Raw genomic sequence first — 22,970 nt, forward strand, 5'->3', positions numbered from 1 at the left:
TCACCAAGTATAAATTCTGCATCCCATCTTTGTTTTCCAAATTTTAAAATCTTACATTTTGCAACATTGAACTCATATCTCCATTAGCTTGCCCAATCACTCAATTTATTCAAGTCTTCTTGCAAGGCCACAACATCTTCACTACTCTTTATGGTTCATCCCAACTTTGCATCATCTGCTAACAACTGAATATCTCCATCCAAATCTTCGCCAATATCATTAATATACAAGTTAAATAGTAATGGCCCTAAAACACACCCCTGAGGCACTCCACTGGAGACTTTCCTTTTCCTGGATATTGCACCCCCATACACAACTTGTTGATACCTATCAGATAGCTAGTCTCCAATCCAATGCACTAATATCCAACCTCATCTGCTCTAGTTTGACTGTCAACTTATCATGAGGTACTTTATCAAAAGCTTTTGCGAAATCCAAGTATATTACTGTGTATCCTTCTCCTCTGTCCAAGGAAGCAGTCACTTTATTGTAATAAGTAAGTAGATTTCTAAAACATGACCTCCCTTTAGCAAATCCATGCTGCCCATCAAAGATTATACCATTGTTGTCAACCCAACTCTGGATTCTAGTTCTCACAAGCTTCTCCAACAACTTAACCACAACACTTGACACACAGATAGGATAGGCCTATAGTTTGATGCTTGAGTTCGATCACCTCCTTTATGAAGTGCCACAATCTTGCCCTCCTTCCACTCTTTAGGGACTTGACCAAGTGCAAGACTCGGATTAAAAAAATATGTCAAGGCAGGTGTCAACTCTCTGGCACATTCCTTCAGAATACGCGGTAATATATTATCAAGTCCCACAGCCTTATTTACATCTAGTTTACTCAACTCCCCAAACACCTCTTGCTCACTTACAGTCAGTCTCTCCTCCCCATCATCAACTGCCCTTAATCTCTCCATGAAGTCACATTCACAAGATTGAAAAATCTTTATGCACTGCTCATTAATTATCTCCACCACACATTCTGCAACAGCTGTCTCTATAACATTTCCTCCAATCAATGTCATCCTTCCATAATCATTCCTTCTTTTGCTGGCTACATATCGAAAGAACTCCCTAGGATTCTTTTTGGCTTCATTAGCTAACTGCTGTTCATACCTCTCTTTAGCTACTCTCACCAACCAAGTCACCCTCCTTGCCTGGTCTTTGTAGACCTCATGAAATTGGTTACTTCCACTTCTCTTATGCTGCCTCCACAATGCCCTTTTTCTCTGTATTGCATGCTTAATCTCTTTATTCATCCATCTCACACCTACCTTATTTAACCTTCTCACCCGTGGTATACATTTAGACATTGCATCTACTAAGTAGTTTTTGAAAATCCCCCACGTTGCATTGATCTCTTTTCCAGCTAACTCCTCATTCCATGCTACACCTGCAAGCTGTCTCCTGAGCTCTTCATAATCACCCCCCTTGTAGTTCCACATTTACCCTTTTTTCACAGGGGTCCTTGCACTGCTGGCAACCACCCAGGTAATCACCTCATGGTCACTTTCACCAATTGGTAGATGATTTGACACCTCATTTATAATTACATCCTCCGATGAGATGACCAAATCCAAGACCCTTAAACCTCGTGTGACCTCTGTTACATACTGTCTAAGGTCGTTATCCCTCAAAAACTCAAGAAACTCATTTTCGTTACTTCCAGTTGCTATCTCTTCATTCCAGTCTATATTGCCATAATTAAAATCACCCATAACGATCACCCTTTTCTTATTTGCTTGGCTTATTTGACTATACATTTCACTATCACCACCATCCACATTACCAGGTCTATAACAACATCCCACCAAGTATTTGATTCTATTCACCTCTATCTCACACCATACTGCCTCAAAACCACTGGCCCTATTTCCCTCTTGCATCTCTACTTTGTATGGACATAACTCTTTCTCTATCATCAACAGCACTCCCCCTCTCTTTTTACCCCTTCTATCCTCCCGAAACACATCATACCTTTCCATCTCTATTCCTGTCAGGATGTCGTCCTCATCTAACCATGTCTCACTTATTCCGACAATCTCTGGGTGCACAGATGCAATTAGTGCAACCATTTCATCCGCCTTGTTTCTTATACTTCTAGCATTGGTATACAAACACAACAACTCATTTCTGGATCTACAGCTAGTTCCACTGATACCACTCACTCGATGTGATCTCTCCATGCTGGACTGGGGCCGTTTCCCTTTCTGCTTCTTCATTTTAGAACCCTTTGCAATTCCATCTGTTTCCTTTTGATCCCTGATCATCCCATTACTTTCCTGCCTACACATGCTCTCACCTCCTCTTGGAGCATCCACCTTTCTCACACTGTGTACCCCTGTCCACCCTGAGCCTCCCCGTTTCCCTGCTCCTCTTGCACACCCATTCTCTCATTTTCTATACTCATACCACTCACCTCCCCATTCATTTCCACTTCTTCAATCTCTCCTGTCTTACTCTCCAGCTCTTCCACATCACTCCCCTCTCGATCTGATTCACTCTCTGTATTCACTTCTCTACTTTCCAGCAGCAATCTCTCCAAGCGACTCACACCATAACCACTCAAATGCAGTCCATCGCTCCCATACAGCTCACTTCGTCCCTCGAACTCATTCCACACATTAACAAACTGTACTCCCATCTCCTCACATATTTCAGCCAGAATATCATTCATAATCCTTGCTCTCCGCCTCATTTCACCACAATCATACCTAGGCAACACACTGACTACCCTTCCTGTCACACTATTCTCTTTTATCTTTCCAAGCAGTCTCCTGACATTCATTTTGACAAGCTCTTTGTTCTCTCTCAAATCATTTGTACCAATTAATACAATTAACTCTTTTGCTCGCTCCCGCCTCATATTCAATGCCTCAATCAATCTACTCGTTTTACCGCCTGGAAATCATACCTTGTGCATTTTATCCTCTAGCTCACCTTTAATAATGGAGTCGCGATACAACACCACTCGCTCATCTTTCGTTAACTCTTTCATGCCATCATGATTTATTTTAATAGTTTTGACCTGAATTCTCTTAATTTCATTTCTTGCTTCATCCAATCCAATTCACCTTCCGAACCTCTCGACACATTCTCTCTCTCATTAAATCTTTCTAACTTTCTATCTCTGAACCCCCTCTTCTCACTTTCCCTCTCATTCATCCTTCTTTGTTTCCGTACTTTCGGTCCAACATACGTCCAACTTTCACTATCATTCTTCTCACTTTCACTTTCATTTATCTTTCTTTGTTTCCGTACTTTCGAACTAACATGCATCTAACGTTCACTATCATTCTTCTCACTTTTACTGTCATTCATCTTTCTTTGGTTCAGTACTTTCGTTCCAACATGCGTCCAACTTTCGGCATCATTCATTCTTTTTTTGCTGTCATCCATTCTTTTGATTTTTTTTACTTGCAAATTCTGCATCACGCCATTTCTACTTTCATTTGTTCTCTCAATTTCATTTCTTTCCGCCTCACTTTCGTCCCTTTTAACATCCGTTACGGTTGTCAAATCGCTCTTTTTTCTTTTTTCCTGATTTTTTAACATTTTTTCGCCTCTTTTTCTCACCATCTTCTTTCAAACGTGCACTCGCGACACAATCGGTACTAGAACGTTCTGTCATCAATTTCATATTCGCATTCACCAATTCCTCGTTCAGGTCACATTTCACACACACCCTTCTTCCATCCGCACTAAACAACCACAAATCATTTATGTAATCGAAGGAATACATATAACAGACCTCACACTTAATGAAACGACTGAAATCTAAATTAAAATCATGGAATGACAATGCCGCCACCATTTTTTTTTTTTTCCCTCTGCAGGTTACTAGGTCTAATAATAACGATTTCGTATTTAGTTTAGACAAGAAAAAAACCCCACACTAATAATATCGATAGCGTACAACGTTTACAGCCGCTCTTACTTAAACAGTGACGTATGTGGAATTATAAAGCAGGTGATTATAATAGTCTAAGACATCAACTTCGGGAAGTTTCATGGAGGGAGGAATTGGAAGGCCGGGATATTATTAGTGCGTGGGAAATTGTGAAAGAATATTTGTTAGCAGCAATGATAAGTTGTATACCACAAGAGAAGAAGAGGACACAATTTGGAGTGAAGTGGATGACAAACAATATTAAGCAGGAACAGAAATTGCATGCAACAAAGAGGCTATGGAAGAGATATAAGGAGACAGGTGAAGAGAAGATGCATGAAGAATATAAGAGACAGGCCAGAAGAGTGACTAGTATGGTAAGGAAGGCAAAACTGGAATATGAGAGGAGATTGGCCATAAGATCCAAAGAAAATCCTAGGGAATTTTTTAGCAATGTGGCCAGTAGGAGGAGAAATGACTGTGGAAGAATTATATTGTGGGATAAAAATGGGTATAGAGTGACTGATGCAGAGGACATAGTGGAATTGTTCAATGAACACATTATTGGAGTATTTCATCCTGGAGGAGTCAGTTTTAATACTACAGGGATAGGGCTGGTTCGAGGTTTAGTGGTACTGGAGGAGAGTGTGTTTCAAATACTGAGTACTCTGGATGTCATTAAAGCTGTGGGACTGGATGGTATTTCACCACCAGTTTTGAGAGAATGTGTTAGGGAACTGACAGTGCCTTTGACCTGGCTTTTCAATGAAAGTCTGGCTGTGGGAAAGGTGCCCATGGAATGAAAGGAAGGTAAGATAGTGCCATTGCATAAGGGAGGTAGCAGACTGGAAGTGTCTAATTATAGGCCAGTTTGCATGTCATCGGTATTTCTTGGAGAAAGTAGTGAGAGACCGTATACAGCATTGGGCAGATGAGGGTGGTGTTGTCCGTGAGATCAACATGGATTTGTGACGCGGCACTCTTGTTTTAGCAATATGCCAGCCTTTAATAATAAAGTTACAAGAGCAGTAGATGAGGGAAAGGCATATACTGCCTTTTTTTTAAGACTTAGCGAAAGCATTTGACAGGGTGCCACATGATAAGCTGATATTTAAGTTGCAGCACATGGGTCTGGATGTTAGATTGGTCAACTGGATTCAGGATTGGCTGTCCGAAAGGTATCAGAGAGTTGTGTATGGGTATAGTTTCAAGGAGGCAGAGGGTTACAAGTGGGGTCCCATAAGGCTCAGTACTGGGACCTATATTGTTTAACCTTTATAACAATGACATTGTCAGTGAATTACAAGGGTATATTCAGTTGTTTGGGGATGATGCGAAGCTGGGAAAGATTATTAGTAATAGTGCAGATGTGGTAGCCCTGCAAGAGGATTGGAATAAGCTAGATAGATGGGCAAATGAATGGGGTTGTCAGTTTAATGCAGCAAAATGTAAGGTCTTGAGGTTTGGGACACATCGATGGGATGCTACATACTCTATGGGAGGAGTTATACTGGAGGAAGTAGGAGAGACAAGAGATCTGGAGTTGATGATTGATAGAAACCTGAAATATAGGGGACATATTGCAAAGGTGGTGAAGGTAACACAGAGGATTGCTTCAATAATGAGAACACCGACCTGCAGAGATAAAAGGGTTATCATTCTGTTGTATAAGTCTCTGATCAGACCACACTTAGACTATTGTTCTCAGATTTGGTCCCCAGGATTTGAAGGGGATAAACTAACTGTGGAAAGGGTACAAAAGTGGATAACAAAGATGGTTTTAGGACTGTACCATGTTAGGTATGAGGATCGCCTGACAGAATGTGGACTGCTGAGTTTGGTGGATAGAAGAAGCAGAGGTGATATGATTGAGACTTTTAAACTGTTGAGAGGTGGTTACATGGTTGATACTCAGGAGTTCTTTCGCTTGGTTGAACAGCAGGAAGGAGTGACGACAAGAGGCCATCCCTGTAAGTTACAAAATGAAACTGTGAGCATGAGAGTGAGGAGTGTTTTCTTTGCATGGAGGGTGGTTGAACCGTGGAATGCATTGCCTGATGGAGTGGTGAGAGTGAGAATGGTCAATGGGTTTAAGGAGTGGTATGATAGCCTTTGTTTCTTAGGGGGGGGACCTCCCTTCGATGAGTCTTCACAGACTTTATGTTCTTCGGAAGGACCTTCCACGATGAATCTTTTGACTCCATGGAGGCCTGAATAATATTTGTTTTCATTTCCATTCTTGCTTCATGTAATGGTCTGTTTGTTGTATGTTCACGCTAAGGATGACTCTTGCATGAAAAATTCTTAACATTTTCGTTGGGGGGGGGGGGGTAGGTAGCACCTAAGAAGTATGTTAATTAAGTAATTTAGTTTATTAACTTAATGTTTAGTGGAGGTATCTCATGGCTTTATTAAAACAATCCCTAAGAAGAAGTGAAATTGTACAGTAATATTTCTTTGCATCCATGATCACCATGGCATCTCCTTTGACAGTTATTGAAATAATAATTTTTTACTGAATATAATGCTCTGTTTCTGACTTTGGAATGCTTGATGATAGTAATTTAGAAGTATGTGCACCACTTCAAAATGTAATTTATCTGCAGAATCTGAAGGAAGATAACATAGATCCCAGTCTGCAGTGTAAAATATACATGAGAAATTTTCTTAGAGTGACAGCAAAATCATGACCTCTTGATAGAACATTACTTTCATTCTTAGCAAGTCTAAAATGGGCCAAATTAACTAGCCATTTATTTGTAAGCATTTGAAGTGAAAGGTACAATGTCTTCATCCAAGTTTTCTCATAATTTTGAATGTTTCTGTTGAAATTTTAATAATACTCTTGACAGATTCTTTAGAGATATGAATTATACAGCTCTAGTTTAAAATCTCCTTGATTTAAATAACATTAATCTAAATTCATCATCAGTGCTTGTGAGTTCAATGTCACTTGTGTCTGATGCTTGATTGGCCATTCCTTGCCATTTCTCTTTTTTCATTGCCAGGTGACTCAGATCCTTGAAACTCTTTTTACATCACTACCCACTCTCGTATTACAGAGAAAAAGGGCTTTATAGAGGCAGCATAAGAGAAGTGTAAATAACCAATTCCATGAGGACTACAAAGACCAGGCAATGTGGATGACTTGGTTGGTGAGGGTAGCTAAAGAGAGAGGTATGAACAGCAGTTAGCTCATGAAGCCAAAAAGAATCCTAAGGAGTTCTTTCGATATGTAGCCAGTAAAAGAAAGAATGATTATAGAAGGATGACATTGATTGGAGAAAATGGTATAAAGACTGCTGTTACAGAAGGTGGTGGAGATACTTAATGAGCAGTTCATAAAGGTCTTTCAATCTTGTGAATGTGACTTCATGGAGAGATTGAGAGTTGTTGATGATGGGGAAGAGAGACTGACTGTAAATGTGCAAGAAGTGTATTGGGAGTTGATCAAACTAGATGTAAATAAGGCTGTGGGACTTGATAATATATCACCATGTATTCTGAAGGAATGTGCCAGGGAGTTGATGCCGGCCTTGACATTTTTTTTTAATACAAGTCTTGCACTTGGTCAAGTTCCTAAGGAGTGGAAGGATTGCAAGATTGTGCCACTTCATAAAGGAGGTGATAGAACTCAAGCATCAAACTGTAGGCCTATATGTGTGTCAGGTGTTGTAGTTAAGTTGTTGGAGAAGCTTGTGAGAACTAGTATCCAGAATTGGTTTGACAACAATGGTATTTTATTTGATAGACAGCATCAATTTGTTAAAGGAAGCAGTCCCCTTATTGTCATAAGTAGATTACTAAAACATGACTATGCGGTAATCTATCAATAGCAAAGGCTTTTGATAGATTACCGCATGATAAGTTGATAGTCAAACTGGAGTGGATGGGGTTGGATATTAGATTGGTGCATTGGATTGGAGACCAGCAATCTGATAGGTATCAACAAGTTGTGTATGGGGGAGCGATGTATCCAGGTAAAGAAAAGTTACTAGTGGTGTGCTTCAGTGGTCTGTTTTAGGGCCATTGCTGTTTAACTTGTATATTAATGGTATTGGTGAAGATTTGGGTGGAGATATTCAGTTGTTTGAAGATGATGCAAAGTTGGGACGAACCATGAAGAGTAGAGAAGATGTTGTGGCCTTACAAGAAGACTTGAATAAATCGCGTGATTGGGCATGGGAATGGGGATGTGAGTTCAATGTTGCAAAATGTAAGGTTTTAAATTTTGGAAAACAACAATGGGATGCAGAATTCTCTATCATGATATCATGGCTATGAAAAAAGCAGTTCTTGCTTTAGCAATCTACATTACTTCAGGAAATGGGACACTTATATACAATGATATTTTTGGACTTAAAGGGCATTTGATAGATTGTCACATGCCAAGTTGATGCACAAGCTGACTGATGTGAATAATGGATAATAAATTAGTCATATGGATAAGAAATTGATTGTATGAACAGTGCCGCTAGTTTTATTCTTAGATAATTACTGTTCAACTTTTTTGTTATTGACATTTCAAGTGATTAATAGGAGATCTTCAGTTGCTTTTGGGTATTGAAAAGTCGAGTAGTTATAAAGAGTGCTACTAATGTCCATCCCCTTTAGGAAGATTTAAATAGACTTTTAGCTTGAAAAGATAATTAGGTTTGTTGTATTATGTTAATAAGTGCAATGTTCTGTACTTTGGATATGTGCAGAATGGTGGTTGTGTACTTTATTGGCTGAACTGAGCTCCAGAAGTTTGATGAGATTCAGCATCTGGTGGGATGATTTACAATGACCATGGTGACTAGTAAGAGTTTCTAAGGAATGCTGTACATTGATACTATGCTGAAGGAGGTGGTATACTTATTCATGCATGGGCTATCATTTGCTTATTTGGTCACTTGGTTATATTGAGATGAAGTAAAACTTGCAAAGATCAGTTCTGGGAAATAGATGTGGAAGTGCAAATTGCAAAATTTTTGTCAACAATTTGAAAAGATGTGGCATAATAGAATTATTTAAGTTATTCAGAGTAATTTTACAGAACAGACGACTACAACTCAATCCTAGCAAGACAAAGATTATAGTTCTCAAAGGAAATACAGACAAGGAAGCTCCTGAGAAAAAAGTATACCTTAATGGAGAAAGAATTGAAGAAGTTAGCAAGTTTGAGAACCTGGGATCCATTATTAATGTGAAAAATTGCTGTTCAGGAGATGTTAAAAGAAGATTAGAAATGCTAAAACAATAGTCAGACTCATCTAAAATCTGGAAGGATGTATCTTTCTCCACAGGAACAAAGTTGAGAATTCTGAATGCAACTGTTTTTCCAACAGCAACTTATGGATGTGAGACTTGGAATCTAAAGAAGTCAGATAGGGAAAGGATAGCTGCTTTTGAGATGTGGTTTTACAGAAGGCTGTTGAGGATATCATATACTGTGAAAGGCAGACAAACAGATAAGTGCTAGAAAGGATTGGTAGAACTTTAAGGCCCCTTAAGAATATTTACAGAGGACAATTGAAATACTTCGGACACATTGAATGGATGGAAGGAGAACTTCTCAAAACAGTAATAGAAGGTAAAGTTCCTGGAAAAAGAGGAAGGGATAGACTCTCAATGAGATGGACAGATGGTGTGTCTGGAGTGACTGATCTTCAGAGGGTTGAAGCCTCTAGAAAAGCATGCAACACGATCACCTGGCAAGGACTGATGTGGCACTTCACCGAGCAACAGAGTAACCATATGGCATCTGATGATATTTAATGAATAGATGGATTGATGGATGAGGAATTTTACGGGATTGTACATAGAATGAAATATCCAAGGGGAAGAACAAGAAGCCATTCCTGGAAGTTGTGTAGGGGTATGGTAAATAAAAGTCAGGAGTATATTTTTATATGGTGAGTGATGGGTGAATGGAGTGCATGTTCTGGAGTGTGCTATGAATGCTAAGAGTACAAATGACTTTAAGATTCAATATTCCAGATATTTCTGATTTATGAGAGCTCATGATGAGTCACTTGATTTTATGGAGATTTGTTAAAATAATAATGATAATAAATGAAAATTAGATTCTTTGTTTATGCATATATATATTATATGTAATAATTGTTTTTGTATATTTTTAATTGATTCAGAAAACTTTTTTGATTAATTTGTTTTCTAATATCACTTTAATTTCGTGTATAACTTTAATATGCATTATTATTTAAACATAGCATGCAGTTACTTGACCAGCATTTTAATAGTCTTTGCTATATGTGGTTGTTTGATTCCATATTTTCTGCTATAAAGGTCATAAAAAGCGGTTAGGTTTCCGACGTAAGAGGTCAACATTCAGTGTTCATCGTAGTGAGGAAATTGCTCCTGTGGAGTGCCGCCACCTAGTAAAGCAAGCTAGTAGTGTCTCTTCTGATGGAGAAGGCAGCCTAAGTGGTGACAGTGCTGTGTAAGTCTGCATGTTTTAGGCTGCAGGTGTAGTTTCCAACTGGCAAATTTGCTAAGGTGTAGATAGATGTCTAAAGAAACATCCTTCTCTCTTTTGTGGGATAATATTGCATCACAAGTTTATTCAGTATTTTTTTTTTGTATTTTGTTTTGTAATGGAAATGTTTAGAGTTTTAATGAATAATTAAGTACAAGAAATTACTTAAAAGATAACAGCTAATTAAGAATGGAACTTTTTTATAAGGATATTAATATCTGGAAAAATGTATTTATGTATTGAAAATATTGAAAACAAGATTAACAGGTATTATTTTAATTTTGATTTGTGAGCATTTTCCTCAGATATTTCAAAGCATAACACTTCCAAAACATTTTTGTTTATATAAATTTTTTTAAGGATTCATAATTTATAAAATTTGTGCAATTTAGAATACATTGCATCCTTATAATTGAGGGGATGTTTCTTTTGTTATTGACACTATCTTTGTATTCTGTTGCTTGGTAGCATCAGTTTTGCTTTGTCAAATGACTGATCATCATCATCATCAATCATTATCATCATACTTCCATATTTTCCTTTTACATAACCTATTTATTAAATATCCTATGCCCAATTATTTCTCTTCTTTGTTTATATTTTCAAGCTTATTTAATTTTCTTACTCTTCACTTTGTAACATTTTAAATTCTTGTTTTGTTTTGTCACCACCACAAAAGGCATTGACCAACTTCTATATTCACTTTGTTGCCACTAATATGGTATATGGTATTTGCGCTGATGGAAAATGTTCTTTTGCAGCAGCAGCAATAATATAAAACTTTAAGCTAGGCATGGTTATTTTCCTTGTTCTTGCAGAGGGCTGGGGTAAGAAAGCTAGTGATAGGGGCATTCAGCGTAGTGAAGAGGTTTATCCTCCCACCAAAACCCCAGTCTTAGTGAAACAGTCCAGCAAGGATTCCACCGATGGTAGCATGAACAGTATTAGCAGTGAATCCTCCCAGTAAGTAAGGGTACACTAGTGCAGGACTGGTTTTGCTTATTTTTAGCAAACAATTTCATTATCTTATCTCTTTCCAAAAAATTATATCTGACACATGCACACACACACACACACACACATATATATATATATATATATATACTGAGTTTTTTTTTTTTTTTTTTTTTTTTTCCCATATTCAGAGAGTTGCCAAGTTAGAACTTAAAATAACTCCAAACATTACCAGAACAACCAGAAATATTTTTTTCAAAACATATTTTAAAAGTTTAATGCCACTAGTACCGTTTTCATCCTGCCTTCATGTGGGATTGATATGCTTTATTATACTGACAACTAAAATATAAAAAATATCATTTAACAGAATTCTATGTATGGTGCCAATATACTTTTAGAATATTTGAAGTATACTTCTACAAAAGTTAAAATGTATACGGTAGGATCTTACCATTTTTAGCTTTACTATTTGCTGATTTTCTTGTCTTGAGATAATTTTTTGAGATCCTGTTCTGTAGATTGCAGGAGATGTTTTGGTTCTTTGCAGTTTCTGATGGAAAAAAGTAGTCTGTGCAGAAGTTTAGTGATAGTAATATGTGCGCCAATTAAGTAAACTAGACTTCTGGAGCTCTCTTTTTTTCACTTTACGTTTCATTTTTTTTATTTTTATGTATGGCTGGGGTTATGGTGAGGTGTCTAGTAAGGATAAGTCAAGTAGCTAACCTAGTAATAAGAAAACAGTATGAGTCACTGTTGATTCACCTAAAAAAATAGAAAAACAACATTTGGAGGAAACTATCAGCAAGACTCAAATGACAGAAGGATGGATCTGTAGACCTACAAGCATCTCACTGTGGTAATGGTATGAAGAATTAGTAAATATGAAAAACAGCATGGCCCTAAACATCATGTGGACATGATGTTTAGGGCCTCCCTCGATGAGTCTAAGGACTCCCTGGAGTCTTAGACAGCTTTGAAGAAGGCAATATTGAGGAGTTTATCATATCACTCTGTTGAATTACTGATGAAATCCACAGCTGGCAATATTTAGTAAGGATAATTCAGAGTATAAGTACACATGGACCCAGTCAAAAACTACAGGCACATACTTCAGAGGTCTGTAAATAGATGAGGTAGTTGATGACTTCTTCTAAAAGGATAATTTAATAAAAAGTAACATAATATTTCAAAGCTCCATTTTCAAATTGATAGGGATCCTCCACAAGAAAGTTTAGAAAGAAATTTCAGAAGACATTTGACTAAAATAAAATAAAATTCTTCTCACCAAATCATTTGTGTGTCATTCTAGTGATAAGCTTCAATGTTTATTATATGACACTTCATGTACCATTACTTTCAGAAAAATAATGTATCTACAATCTAACCTCACCATTTCCCAAATTTGAATTGCTGAAAGAACTTGACCAATGAAATTCGGTAATATGCAAATAAAAGATTCTATGGAAAAATATTTGAAGATGCTCCTCAAATAGGTTTCTTAACCTAACTGTATTTTTTTTTCATAGCATCAATATTTGTGCATTGGCTGTTTACTGTTTTTCAGAATTATGCCATACTATTTGGATGTTTGCTATACTATGCAAAAATGCTGCCTAAATGTGTTTTTCTATTCGGTATTGGAGATCATTAAAATTTCAAATTGTTGTCCCATGAATGTTTTCATCTCATTTATTTTTATTATTTCTATCATCACCATTGCTTATGATATTCTAGTGGATATATAAGTAATTCTCATGGCAGTGTGAGCACCATTTTTTTTTTTTTAAAAAAAACAATAATTGTGTAAAAGCACATGTTGAATATATGCTTTTACATACCCCCCTCCCCCCAAAGAAAAATTTGTTATACAGAGAGTGGTGAGTGAACATCATGTGTTGTAAATACTGGCAGTGTAAATGAGTTTAAGGTTTGGTGCAATAGGTATGTTGCTTGCTTAATGAGATCTCTCATGGTGAGTCTGTTGACTCCATAAAGGTTTAGAGGTTTGTTATAATAATAATAAAATGCATTGGTTGTTCTCTCTCTCTTATTATTCAGTTTCAGCATGTTTGAGTTCATCCCCATGAATCAGAGCATGTTAAATCATGCAGAATCAATTTCCTTTATGATCATATTTGGTGCTTTCTTCTCCTAAATACCATGCATAAAGGCTGGGACACAAGGAGGATGTTAGCATAAATGTTAGCATATTTTCTGATAATGCAAAGATGGAAAGAATTATAAGGAGCATTACTAATGCAAAATTGTTTGTGGATGATACAACATTGGGAAGAATTATAAGGAGAATTGATGATGTGCATTCTCTTAAGGAAGATATGAATAGATTTTTTTCAGTTGGACAAATGAATAGGGTTGTAGTTTTAATATTCATAAGTAAAATGTGTTGAACTTGGAAGTGCAGAAATATAATACTGTGTACTGTATTGGTGGAACTTGAATCTCATCCACTTCCTGTACTTTGGGAAGTGGATGAGATTCAAAATCTGGAGGTGATGATTAATAGTGGACCGAAGTTTAGAGCACACATTGCATGTGCTGTTATGACTGCACAAAGACTGTGACACGAGGGGGAGCCAGAATGGTACTGGTCTCTCACTTTATATTCAAAGCACAATTCAAAATGTGGTTGTGCCACTTTATAATATACTGGTCAGACTGCACTTGGACTACTGTGTTGAGATTTGGTCACCATTTTTCATTGTTATGTGGAAACATTGGAAATGATCCAGAGACTAGTGACCAAGGCAATAGCAGATCTCTGGAATGTTGGTTATGAAGAGTGAGACATTAACAGAATTTAAATTTCAGAGTTTAGTGGATAGGCAGAAAAGATGTGATATAATAGACATTCAACTTAGTGAGGAGATTTTATCAGATTAATACAAAGGTGATTATAAAAGAAGTAGAAGGTTAGAGGGAGAAGAACAAGGGGCCATCCCTGGAAGTTGTGTAAAGTTCTGATGAAGGGGGTATAAGGATTATATTTTTTACATGGATAAGTGAAATGCTTTACCAGCATGCATTATGAATGCTTAAATATGGTGTAATATTTTAATATCTTCTTCCCCACACTTTTACCTGCCTGGTGGGTTGAGTAGAAAGGATAACATACTTATTCTTAAAGCAAGCTGTTTGTGTGAATACCATTGTGGGCATAGATGTTTGTGAATGTCTTTAGGTGATAGCTGAATTTCATTGTCCAGTGAGACAACCACCTTACTCCTTGGAGGCCTGAAGTGGCTCAAAAAAATTCAATGTTTGGTCTCTAGAGCAGGATTTCTGGATTATTTTAACCCTTAGGCCACTCAGTAGAAATAATAATGTAATATAAGTTTACAAAGTTTTCTGGACATAAATATATATAGTAAAATGAGTTCTGCTCTTCATAGGCATTGTGTAACTTCAAATTCTGATCAAAATCATGTGCTTTGTAGCAACAACAAATGAACAACTATTACCACTGCATTTCACAAAGTTTAACACTAGTAAAGGGAAAGTAAATGTTCAAGTAAATGTTCAAATCACATGGGAGCAAAAGCTGATGTAATGTTCCCAGAAGCGGCCACACAAATGCCTACTCTCGCTCTTAATGGTGCAGTCACAGTGTATGAACAAAGCTCTATCACTGGATAATGTGATAAAAGTACCTTATTCAATTGCCTCTGGACTCTTTCCAGTGTCTCTTCATCCTTTTGAAAACCAGATGACAAGATCTATGCATAGTAGTTCATATTTTGCACTTATGCAAAATTGTGCTTTCCTCATAATTTTAGCAATGTGTCCTCTAAATTTTAAGATCTCCATCTGCCATCACTCTTGTAAAACCACAGCATTTGCTCTACTTCTCATAGTTCTTCCCAACTTTGTATCATCTGCAAACAACTGAATATCCTCAATATCATTAGCATACAAGTTAAACAACAATGGGCCTATGACAGATTCTTGAAGTATGCCACTAGTGACTTTCCTTTCTTCTGAGATATTGCTCCCCCATACTCAATTTGCTGATACCTATCAGATAGCTAGTCTCCATTCCAGTGCACTAATTACCCAATCATCCTATCCATTCCATGTGGTAACTATCAACTTACCATGCGACAAGCTGTCAAAAGTTTTTGCAAAATCAAAGTATACCAATGTGTATGCATCTCCCTTGTCCAGTGCACTTTGTCATTTTAATGAAATAATGAAACCAATTACTAGAAATCATCTTCCTTTAACAAACCCACTGTCCATCAAAGAGAATGTTGGTGTTGTCAATCCAGTTCTTGATCCAGACATCATGAAGAGTTTTAATGTAGAGGGAATGAAAGGAGAAAGGATCATTAGTGAGTGCAGGGAATATACGAAATATGAAGTAAACTTAAATTTAATAAGGCAATAGGACTTTTATGGATAAACACCACTGAAAACATGCTCTACGATGAGGGGATGCAGATTACAGACCTTCAGGCATATAGGCCTACTTGTCACAGACGTCGTGCCATGGTTTGTTGAGATATCGATGTACCTGTGCTTGAGTGAAGCAGACTTGCAAGCTGACCTGCTGTGGTGCATTTGCTGTTATAACCAAAAATCTGTCTTCGTGCTCCATGGCAGAGCAAGGTTAACCTCTTAACAAATGTCTGGAACACATTCCATTGGTTTGAAATGCTGCCCAAAGCCTGGATACAGTGCTATGTGAGTTTCAAAACTCTGGCAATATCAGTAATTCTGTGGCCTTCTTCAAGCTTTTCAATAATTCTTCTCCATGTGAAATCATCTAGATGATGTCTTTGAGACATCAGAAAATATCCAAATTTGCAACTTTATTCCTTCATGAAAAGAAAGCTTCCTTCAAAAAAATTCACTTAGTGTAGCCTTTTGTCTATTATCCTGTTGATTGCTACCACAGGACCGTTTGTATGCAATTTGAATGTGTACCTGGTTTCTACTTGAAATTTTCAGTGCTGGCAAAGGTTGGTCGATTGGTAGAGCCTCTGCTACTAATGGCTCAGTTAAGTAAGTTTGAACGCGTTTAGTCGTTGGAAGGGGACCAATCGTTCGATGCTGTTGGCACACTCTCCCTCGATGAGTCTTTGGACTCCCTGGAGGTGTCAAATAATAATAATAATATACTAATAATATACTTATACAAATTACCGCAGGCTGATTTGTCTAAATTTGTAGTTGTAATCTTTAGAAATGGTGTTTGTCCTTAGGTTTTCGATGCCAGTGTAATAATAATTATAGCCCCTTGCATGCACACAAATTTGTGTGCATGCAGATGGATATAAACAAACGTGAATTTTGAATCACTCACTATCTATTTCAGATATTTTGACATATCTTTTACACCATTTGAATATCATTATTGAAATGAACATCCTATAAAAATAAAATTAGCATTCACATTCTCCACTTTAATGTAAACCTGAGAGTCTTTCTGAAATAATAATACATATAAATTTGTAATATTTTAAAAATCATTCTGTCAGAAAGAAAGTATCATATGCAGGTTTAGTATCATTTGTTATTCATAAAGCATAACATCAGTATATCTAAAACTGAAAGCATAGTGACATGCATATATCCATTCATTGGACTCTGCAAGGAAAATAAAGAATGTCCAAATCATAAATAAAAATAATTAAATACTCTATTTGCCTTCATATTTACCAAAGAGAGTAGAGAAAAGTTTCCTTTACTAACTTTTGGCTAGTCTTCACCTTTAGTTCTCACTGAATTCATGGCTACCAGTGATTTGAAATCAAGTACAGCAGACAACTACTGCCATTTCTTGATCATTAAACCTAACTGTTCATATCTAAAATAGTGAGCTGTAAATTCAATTTTAACTGAATTTAAAAATCCAAGATTTTGTCAACAAAAAAAATAATTAAAATTAAATAAAAAAACTATTTTGCCTGCATCAGTGATCAATTAACTGAAAACAACAGAAAATAAAAAAGTTCCCCTGGTTGGCAACTAGAATTGGACCTATAACAATCTTTCTTCTGGCAGTCTAGTATTATGCATCCGAAAAAAACTTTACCATAAAGAAATACAGATGTTGCAAATCATGATTTTGATAAATGTTATTCAAGTACATCATTTCTTATAAGTCCTTAACATATTTTCAAAGCAAGCTTTTCAAATTAGCATGAAAATAATTTCCACATTCTTTCTTGTAAAATGGAAGCAACATCTTTTTTTTCCATTCAAAAATGCTTTCTCATCCATTTCACTCTTCTGTTTTCATTTTGCACATCACTCATTACACATCTTTTAGCGATAATCTCTCCAGTTTATTCATGGCAAATAGCATTTAAGTGCAATCCATCTCTTTTATACAATTCCATTTGTCTCTCAAATCTATCTTCCTTACCACACTGTTAACCTTCACTGTCCTCAACAGTCTTTTGATATCCATCTTCACATTCGCCCATTCAAATCATTTATTCCCACAACCACCACTAACTCTCTTGCATGCTTACTTCTGTTATTCAAAGCTTCCTGCCTGGTAAATAAACCCTCTCGTCCACCACATGTTTAATAATGGAATTTCCATACAGCACCATTCTTTCTGCACTTCTTTTATTATTATTATTATTATTATTATTCAGATCTCCATGGAGTCAAAAGACTCATGGGAGGTCCTTTCTAAGAAACACAAGTCTATCAAGACTCATCGAGGGAGGTCCCTCCTAGGAAACACAAAGTCTATCATACCACTCCTTAAACACATTGACTGTTCTCGCTCCCACCACTAAATCAAGCAATCCATTCCATGGTTCAACCACCCTCCATGCAAAGAAACCACTCCTCACCCTCTTTCTCACAGTTTCCTTTCGTAACTTCCAGGGAGTTCTTTCATTTTATTCTTTGCACCCATCCATTCATATTCACCAAATGCCTAATCTCATTTTACACACACCTTACTGATTGTAAAATGCAATTATTATTATTATTATTATTATTATTATTATTATTATTATTATTATTATTATTATTATTCTAAGAATATCCATGGAGTCAAAGACTCATTTAGAGGTCCTTTTGTCATACACACACACACACACACACACACACACACACACACACACAGCTCATCATACTGCACCTTAAACACACTCAAATTCTCTGCAGACACCACCCTCTCAGGCAAGACATTCCAGTCATTCACAACAATTATGCTGCTCATTCACAACAATTAACTGCTGTTAAGCTCATTTTGTTCTGTCATTTAAGTATGCTTATAATCCTACAACCAATCTTGCTTTTTTCTTCTCTATCAGTCATGCTCTTTCATGCTTGCTTGTCCTTCCTTTGCATTTTCCATATTATTATTATTGCACCCTCCGTGGAGTCAGCAGACTCATTATGGGAGGTTCATTCAACTGACAACATATTTATCATATAGAATCAAGGAGTGTTAAAATCTTTAACACTCCTTGAATTAATAACACATTATGGTAATGCGTTCCATTCACTGACAGTTCTCCACATAAAATGTCTGCACCTCACACCCCTCCTCACCACACTTTTACACAACTTCCAGGAATGACCTCTGGTTCTTTCCCTCTCACCATCTACTCATTTTATAATCTCCTCTGGATTAATCTGATAAAATCCTCTCACTAACTTAAATGTCTCTATCATATCACTCGCTTCCTTCTGGCCACCAAACTCTGCAATTCACATTTCTTCAATCTCTCTCTCCATAGACAACATTCCAAAGTCCCCATATGTCTTGGTCACTAGTCTCTGGATCCTTTCCAATATCTCCACAACACATCGAAAACCAGGTGATCATATTATTATTATTATTATTATTATTAAACAAGACCTCATGGAGTCAAAGACTCATCTAGGAGGTCCTTTTATCTCACACACATCTCATCATACCGGGTCTTAAACACATTCAAACTCCTTGCAGACACCACACTCTCAGGCAAGGCATTCCAATCATTCACAACTCTGCACGAAAAAAACCTGCCTCTCACTCCCCTACTCACACCCTCTTTATACAGTTTCCAGGGATGACCTCTGGTTCTCCCCTGATCTCCCACTATTCGCTGTAGAACTTCTCCACCATTGATCCTATAGCAACCCCTTACCAACTTGTAGGTCTCTATCATATCTCCCCTCTTCCTTCTCTCCACTAGTCTCTGCAAATTACATCTTTTCAATCTTTCCTCATACTCGACATTCCAGAGGTCAGAAACTACCTTAGTCAGTCGCCTTTGGACCCTTTCCAACATCTCCTCATCCTTCTGAAAACCAGGTGACCAAATCTGGGCACAAGGAGTGTTAAAATCTTTAACACTCCTTGAATTAATAACACATTATGGTAATGCGTTCCATTCACTGACAGTTCTCCACATAAAATGTCTGCACCTCACACCCCTCCTCACCACACTTTTACACAACTTCCAGGAATGACCTCTGGTTCTTTCCCTCTCACCATCTACTCATTTTATAATCTCCTCTGGATTAATCTGATAAAATCCTCTCACTAACTTAAATGTCTCTATCATATCACTCGCTTCCTTCTGGCCACCAATATCTGAGCACAATAGTCCAAGTGTGGTCTGACTAGTGCCTTATACAGTGGCACATACACTTCCTTATTCTTGCATGTTAGAGTACTTCTTTTCATAACAGCACTACAATGTGCAGCCTTTGCTACACTAGCAATATGCCCTCTAAACTTCAGTCTTCTGGAAGTTTTTCCACTTGGTTATACTATAAATTAAAGATACCAAGAAATTATATACGTGGTTTAATCCTTTATCCAAGTGGAAGCAAACAAAGTTTGCGCCAACCTAATTGGCTGAGTGGTTAGCATATCCGCTCTCCAGCCAAAAGGCTGCAGGTTCAAATCCTGCCATGGGCATGGATGTTTGTGATTGTCTGTGAAAATACTAGTGGTGGTTGGAGGTAGATGGCATTGGTGTAGTTGCAATTCGTTGTAGTTGGCGGGTTGAGTGGTGGAGATGGATAGCTAGAGTAGGAGCCCTCCCTCGATGAGTCATTGGACTCTCTGGAGGTGTCATGTAATAATAATAATAATAATAATAATAATCAGGACTAGGGCAACTTGTATATAGATGCTAATGACTTCACTTTGCTTGCCTTATTATCCCATAATGCAAAGCACATATCCTTACGAGTATGTATAATGATATGCATTATGGGAAGGGTCACTACCCAGACCAGTTCGACCTTTATTGAGGTCTCATCGGTGGGAGCCAGATCCAGAGGTGATGCTAAGGTTGAAGTAATGAAAAAGTCATATTTTTTCATATATGAGTTACCAAAAGGTGTCACACCTTATTATTAAAATACTCTAGATTAGAGATAGCTGTTGAAAGTTTTTCCACTTTGACCTTTACTACTTACTAATAAATCTATTACTGATAAATTTATTAGTAACCTTTTGAGTTAGCATTTGGATATCTCTAGCTTCCTATTTTGCTAACTAACAGAGCTACGTGAACTGATGCTCAGACATTAAAATTTGCTAAAATGTGAAATCGTTCTTCCCACTACAGAGAATGCAATGGATGTTCTGTTTCCTTCCATATTTTCATAATATTATTATTATTATTATTATTATTATTAAACAAGACCTCATGGAGTCAAAGACTCATCTAGGAGGTCCTTTTATCTCACACACATCTCATCATACCGGGTCTTAAACACATTCAAACTCCTTGCAGACACCACACTCTCAGGCAAGCCATTCCAATCATTCACAACTCTGCATGAAAAAAACCTGCCTCTCACTCCCCTCCTCACACCCTCTTTATACAGTTTCCAGGGATGACCTCTGGTTCTCCCCTGATCTCCCACTATTCGCTGTAGAACTTCTCCACCATTGATCCTATAGCAACCCCTTACCAACTTGTAGGTCTCTATCATATCTCCCCTCTTCCTTCTCTCCACTAATCTCTGCAAATTACATCTTTTCAATCTTTCCTCATACTCGACATTCCAGAGGTCAGAAACTACCTTAGTCAGTCGCCTTTGGACCCTTTCCAACATCTCTTCATCCTTCTGAAAACCAGGTGACCAAATCTGGGCACAATAGTCCATGTGTGGCCTAATCAAAGCCTTATACAATGGAACAAGAATCTCCCTACTTCTACACGTCAGTGTCCTCCTCATCATTCCCAGAAGTCTTTGTGTTGTCTTCACAATTTTGGCGATGTGACCCCTAAATTTTAGATCCTTATCCACTATCACTCCCAGATCTCTTATTTCCTCTACTTCCAACAATATATTCTTACCAAGCATAAATTCTGCATCCCATCTTTGTTTTCCAAATTTTAAAACCTTACATTTTGCAACATTGAACTCACATCCCCATTTGCTTGCCCAATCACTCAATTTATTCAAGTCTTTTTGCAAGGCCACAACATCTTCACTACTCTTTATGGTTCGTCCCAACTTTGCATCATCTGCAAACAACTGAATATCTCCATCCAAATCTTCGCCAATATCATTAATATACAAGTTAAATAGTAATGGCCCTAAAACAGAACCCTGAGGCACTCCACTAGTGACTTTCCTTTTCCTGGATATTGCACCCCCATACACAACTTGTTGATACCTATCAGTCTCCAATCCAATGCACTAATCTAATATCCAACCCCATCTGCTCTAGTTTGACTGTCAACTTATCATGAGGCACTCTATAAAAAGCTTTTGCGAAATCCAAGTATATTACTGTGTATCCTTCTCCTCTGTCCAAGGAAGCAGTCACTTTATTGTAATAAGTAAGTAGATTACTAAAACATGACCTCCCTTTAGCAAATCCATGCTGTCCATCAAAGATTATACCATTGTTGTCAACCCAACTCTGGATTCTAGTTCTCACAAGCTTCTCCAACAACTTAACCACAACACCCGACACACAGATAGGCCTATAGTTTGATGCTTGAGTTCGATCACCTCCTTTATGAAGTGGCACAATCTTGCCCTCCTTCCACTCTTTAGGGACTTGACCAAGTGCAAGACTCGTATTAAAAAAATATGTCAAGGCAGGTGTCAACTCTCTGGCACATTCCTTCAGAATACGCGGTGATATATTATCAAGTCCCACAGCCTTATTTACATCTAGTTTACTCAACTCCCCAAACACCTCTTGCTCACTTACAGTCAGTCTCTCCTCCCCATCATCAACTGCTCTTAATCTCTCCATGAAGTCACATTCACAAGATTGAAAGATCTTTTGAACTGCTCATTAAGTATCTCCACCACACATTCTGCAACAGCTGTCTTTATACCATTTCCTCCAATCAATGTCATCCTTCCATAATCATTCTTTCTTTTGCTGGCTACATATCGAAAGAACTCCCTAGGATTCTTTTTAGCTTCATTAGCTAACTGCTGTTCATACCTCTCTTTAGCTACTCTCACCAACCAAGTCACTCTCCTTGCCTGGTCTTTGTAGAACTCATGAAATTGGTTACTTCCACTTCTCTTATGCTGCCTCCACAATGCCCTTTTTCTCTGTATTGCATGCTTAATCTCTTTATTCATCCATCTCACACCTAACTTATTTAACCTTCTCACCCGTGGTATACATTTAGACATTGCATCCACTAAATATTTTTTGAAAATCCC

General features: G+C 37.4%; 1 protein-coding gene across 1 annotated transcript in view; it reads left to right on the plus strand.

Moving 5' to 3' along the window:
- LOC150106868 (regulating synaptic membrane exocytosis protein 2-like) overlaps positions 1–22,970 on the plus strand; it is an 828,152-nt gene that overhangs the window by 564,623 nt on the left and 240,559 nt on the right. Inside the window, exon 20 of the mRNA XM_090393494.1 lies at positions 10,190–10,343. Coding sequence (XP_090249620.1) covers positions 10,190–10,343 — 154 coding nt within the window. The remainder of the gene's footprint in view (positions 1–10,189; positions 10,344–22,970) is intronic.

Source organism: Typopeltis vanoorti, chromosome 5, assembly GCF_054136105.1.
Source record: "Typopeltis vanoorti isolate ZY-2024b chromosome 5, IOZ_Tvanoo_1.0, whole genome shotgun sequence".
Classification (NCBI taxonomy): Eukaryota; Metazoa; Arthropoda; class Arachnida; order Uropygi; family Thelyphonidae; genus Typopeltis; species Typopeltis vanoorti.